The following is a 5,524-nucleotide window of genomic DNA, read 5'->3' as shown; positions in this document are numbered from 1 at the left end:
CTTCCACTTACAGGCTTGTTCCCTCTATTCTTATATCTCTATGGTTCTAAACGAACATAACTTCAAAATGGCTGAGCGGTCAAGATCGAGGATGAGGAGAAGATTGGAATATAACTGATGAGCAGCGATTATTGGAAGTTCTTGCGCTGGACGTACGCCAGCCGAAATAATTGAGTTCTTCAAATGTCCGAGTTCGAAAGTTATCGCTTTACGAAATTTCCGCTAAATACAACACAGACTTTTATACGTTAAATAAATACAGACTTTCCATTGAATACAAGACTTCAGAGAAGTCTAAAGAAGGTTCTGCAAAACCGTCGAGGAAGAGTTTCAAGAGCTATTCAAGGGAGAGGTCGGCAAGGACTCCGGAAGTTATCTAAAGGACTCAAGAGCTGATCGCAGAAGACCCAAGGCAATCTATTAGGAAATTGGTGACAATTTCGTGAGTGAGGCTATCATGCGCCGAATAGCCGAAGGGGACCTACGGTACAAGTCATCCCAAGCAGCACATAAATGTTGGAGGAACGTTCATTTTACATTCACATGGTTTGGTTATATTCAAAAAAAGTTGGAACGTTCGAAGAACATATGTTTTAGAACCTTTAATATATATCTTACGTAGCAAAAGTGTCGTAGTATCACCATTATGCTGCTTTGTTACATATTAATGTTATTAATATATTAATATCTGTTAATATATTAATATCTTTTAGCAATTAATATATTTTTTAAATAATTTGTTATAAATAGACATATTTAAACTTCAAGATATATGTATTTTAATTAAAAAATGAAATTGTAGCAGAGCAGCATAATTGTGATAATACGATACTTTTGCTACGTCAGATATATATTAAAGATTCTAAAACGTATGTTCTTCGAACGTTCCCACTTTGGTTGAATATAACTAAACTAAACTAAGTGAACGTAAAGCGAACGTTCCTTGAACATTTACGTACTGCTTAGGATACGTCATAAAGGTACGACAGATGCTGTCTGAGGCTTCTAGAATGAAGAGAGTTGTTCGCTGCAACTTGCTTGTGTGTTCGTTAAGAAATGAGGTTGCGGGACGCGTCAGATTTTTTTTTAACAAGAAAATGTTTATCGTTGACGCAAAAATGAACCGTAGGAATGACCGTTGGCTTGCCTATGACCTCGAAGATGTCCCTGTTGTAACTTCCAACCAGTGTTCACGTCTTAAGTGTTGTCTCCAGCGAGGGTGACGTAATGCCGCCACATTTTTTAAATAAGGGAGAAACCGTCATAAAGGAAATATATATACGCATTCTGACAATAGTAGTCAAGCCATGGGTACTGTGGCCTCCAGGAAGCCATACATCTTCCAATAGGACGGCGCACTAGCTCACATGAGACATTTTGTCCAAAGCTGTTCGACAACGTCGACATGTTTTGGAGAAAAGAGTTTTGGCCTCTGAATAGTTCAGATTTAAATCCGTTGGACTATTACGTGTGGAGTGTGATTGAAAGAGTCACTAATAAATCGAGACATCCTAATGTGGCATCTCTCTAGGCCGCTATTGAAGCAGTATTCTTCAATATGGACAAGCCGGCGTTGCAGAGAGCGTGCAATCGCTTCAGGCCTAGGATCGGAGCAGTAATTGCGGTAAACGGTGGTTACATTGAATAATTTTTGTCAATAACAGTTCCACAAATGACATAAAAAAGGTTTTTGTAATTTTGTACGTTTGACCAATAAACTTTTGTTACATTGTTTATTTTGTCCGGATTTAGCTGACGTATGTATTTGTATATATGTATATATTTGTATATATGTATTATAAAAATAATATATTTATGTTACAAAAATAATACATTTATGTTATAAGAATAATATATAATATATGATTATAAATTTTGTTTTTATATAAATAAATTTTATAAATAAAATATTTGATTTTTTATTCTAATCTTAACCTAATTCTCGCCCTAACCTATAATTAGGACAATGAGCTGATGTCTAAAAGATAATATGAGGGATAACTAAAATATGTCTAAAAATAGCTTCCAAAGTAATTAAAAGAATGTTTAAAAGAAGCCTCAAAGACTCCTGAAAAATATCTATAATAATTCATCTTTAGTCATCATATAGATTAGACTTATAAGTGACTCAGTTCGGGTCATCCGATGACAAGTCAGCGGTACACGATGCTTGTTTTCGTGCTGGAATGCTTGTTGGATAGAAATACTGTTTTCTGATTAGTGCATTTCCAAATGCCAAAAATGAATGACAATACACCAATCAAAAACGTAATATTTCCATCGAGCAAGCAATCCAGCACGAAAACAAACATTGTGTGCAGCTGGCTTTAATCATAATCCCATCGATTAAACGCTCTCAGTAAAAGATATCTTTAACGAAAACGTGTTCAGTTTTAGTAATCCTTTTAGACGACTTTGTGCTATCTGGGTCGTAACCTCCTACTAGAATTAGTTTTTGAAGATCTGAACAGATTTAGAAAATAAAAAATGCATATTATTAAAAACAATTACGCTTCTAATTAGTTTCACGGTAGCATGCTTAAGTTATCAATAAATTTTCTGTACAATTAGAAATGTCAGATCTTTCTGGCATATATTATTTATCAATGTTTTGTCATATGAATCCAATTTTCCTATTCCTAGGACATTTGTACACAGTACATTTATCACAGTTCACACTAGATCCATTGACGTACTCGGCGACTATTGGCTCATATTGTGAAAATATTAAGAAAATAGAATAAAGTCTAAATTCCAATCTACATTCCCAATCATAGCCTACAAAATGTCGATTGGAGTTTCATGTTTCAATCTGATATCCAAACTCAACTTTCAATTTTAATCCATAGGGTATGTTCGGGGAAACACTATTAGAGCTAAATGCTGTTCTGCCGTGCAGCTATGAGATAGTACTAAGAAATACGATCATGACGTCACTAGTGGTAATGTTTTATGTCATAATTTCGTACTGTAAACGTTATTCCTTTCGAGGTAATGTAATGGTAGCGTTAGTGTTTGCAAGCTCCGTGAACACCCAGAACTGCACAACATTATGGTTACATTTGAGGAGTACGCAATCAACGCTAATGCGTTTTATTTTTGCTCTTCATTAGATATACAACAAGGATATAATGACTTGTTAGCACTTAGTGCTAATAGCGCGCTCCTCGAACACACTTTATATATTATAACTCCTGTACATGAATGTCGTATATTAATATAAGTACATCGTATTCGTTATTTTATTGTTATTCCCGTACGTAATGGACAGTTGTGTGAAAATAAGTTTTAGTATGTTGAAATTAAAGGCAAATTTAATCTATGATATTTACCTAATCTAAAAGGAAAGCTTAACTCCAAAAAGAATAGAAAAAAAAAATAGAAAAAGATATAAAATGACGAGATGTACAACGCAGGTATTGGTCTGTTTTTTTTAGTTGCTGTTGTATTGATGTAATATGTTAGAGTGAGACAAAATACACTTTTCTCACTCTAACTTATTGAAATAGTTCAGCAGGACAGTTAAAAAGAACAGACTAAATGCTAACGCTACGTTAATACCATTCGTGGAGCTTGTTATCACTTTGTTGTTATTGATCCCACGAATAGCATTAATAGCGTTTGCGTTTAAAGCGCTAATAGTATCTCTCCGAATGCACCCAGTGTAATAATGATTTACGATCAAGTGAAAAAATTTACAATCCAAATCTAACTTCATTGATCGATTTTTAATCCCCAATTCGCAATCCCAATCTTTAACCATAATCTGATACGGGCCTTAAACTTGTTCTGACTAGGACTTAAGCCCATATGGGATTATGGATTGAGGATTGAGATTGAATTGAATTTGGCCAATCAGTGCGAAATAAACTGAATTAAAATTTAGTGAAATTTAGTGAATTTTGCACTGATGGCCAAATTTCAATTCAATCTCAATCTCTAATCCGTAGTCTGATACGGGCTTCAGGCTAGTTTACAAAAGAGTCTTAAGAAATTAACCAATCACCATTGATTATTTTTTTATAATTTGATTGTGATTGGTTAATTTCTTAAGACTTAGGGCTTAAAGCACTTTTTGTAAACTAGGGTCAGTATTCATAGTCGGATCTTATATTTAAGAGATGCTTTCCAGCAAAGAACACTATTACACAGTGTGAGCACAAAGCTATTTTATTGATTACATATTATCTAAGTTATCCTCTAAGATAACATGCAACTAATAAAGTAACTTTATGACTACTATAACTAATTTATGTTTACACTGTGTAACACTGTCTTCCTTGTTGGAAAGCACTCAAGATCTGACTAGGAATATCGGCCAATGACATGTGCAACTGCGCCGCCTAGCATCGTGAGCGCGAGACTTCATAGGAGATCTCAGCGCTCGTCGTTGCGGTCGAGCTAGGTCGATTACCAGCGTTTTGTACATAGCACCGTGAGAGTGCGTAGTATTCAGTGGGAAAAATGGTGGTTATTTGGGTGTAGTCGGGGCGAATTTTCTGCAACACAAATGTGAGTACCGGCTGGCTAAGGGATTTACGAATGCTGTTTGTTGATACACAGCGAGGCTAGTATGATCGGGTGTGTGTCGGAGGTAATGAGAATACGAGATAGCGGACGGACACTCGTTCTCTCCCGCATGAAAACTCGAGACCGAAGTAGGTACTGTTCATGCATCTCTCTCCGCATGACATGTACATCGCGTGGATCTTTACGCGATACTTTATCAGTCAAAAATAACGGCACGCTGCGTGACGTCTTGCGGACGTCGCGGGATCGGCGTTTCTTCGTCTTCCTGGCGTACTGTCGCGTCCGCGGAACGCGCAAAACGTGTCCCGACGCGATATTTTTGGGATAGATGTCACATTATCTCGTCGCGGTGTCTTACACAGCGGTGTGTGCGTGTCACGGATATGTGTTTGCATTTATTGGACTTGATGCGAACGCTTCTGTATGCAATCTCTCTTGGCGTTGTATTATACGCGCTTCTTTCGCGTGACAGCGGTGCACGCTGCCGAGTTGTATTGATGGGATATATATGTATTTGCGACGTGTCGCGGTACACACATACGTGCGCGCACATTACACACCACACATGCGCGCACGCACACACGCGCGCACGAGCACGCACACGCTCACGCTCACGTTTCTCGGGACTCCCTACTAGCCGCTATATACTGTCATATTTTTCAAGCAACGTATCCCATGATGCTTGACAACATTCTGCGGCTTTAACAGCATAAATTTCTTCGTGTCTGTGTTCGACATGTGTTCATATGTATAGTCCTTATCAATTGCTGAATGTTCCTATCATATGTATTATTTTTTTAATTAATGTGTTGATAGTTTGAAAATGAATTGATTTATGGGCAATGGCCTCTGTTTGGAACCCATGCATCGATTGTACAATCTGTCACTCTTGTTTTTATTGCTAAGTGGATAGCTTTTAAGTCAAATATTGATAATTGAAAATATTTGTAAACTACAGTACTTTATATATATATATATATATATATATATATAT

General features: G+C 36.7%; 1 protein-coding gene across 6 annotated transcripts in view; it reads left to right on the top strand.

Moving 5' to 3' along the window:
• The first annotated feature begins 4,413 nt into the window (after positions 1–4,413).
• The window catches only part of LOC106748175, a 43,832-nt gene continuing 42,721 nt past the window's right edge, over positions 4,414–5,524 (top strand). For 3 of the 6 annotated variants that reach the window (XM_014626496.1, XM_014626478.1, XM_014626431.1), the window contains exon 1: positions 4,414–4,512. Coding sequence is in view for 1 of the 6 variants with exons in the window: in XM_014626487.1 (XP_014481973.1) it covers positions 4,574–4,658 (85 nt within the window). In the remaining 5 variants the exon portion in view is untranslated. Of the gene's footprint in view, positions 4,513–4,533; positions 4,659–5,524 lie in introns of those variants that run through there. The other 3 variants (XM_014626487.1, XM_014626439.1, XM_014626506.1) reach the window with 2 other exon arrangements.

The sequence above is a fragment of the Dinoponera quadriceps genome, unplaced genomic scaffold, assembly GCF_001313825.1.
Source record: "Dinoponera quadriceps isolate SergipeBrazil2010 unplaced genomic scaffold, ASM131382v1 scaffold191, whole genome shotgun sequence".
Lineage (NCBI taxonomy): Eukaryota > Metazoa > Arthropoda > Insecta > Hymenoptera > Formicidae > Dinoponera > Dinoponera quadriceps.
Note: the sequence above shows the minus strand (reverse complement) of the source record. Positions and strands in the feature narration are given on the sequence as shown.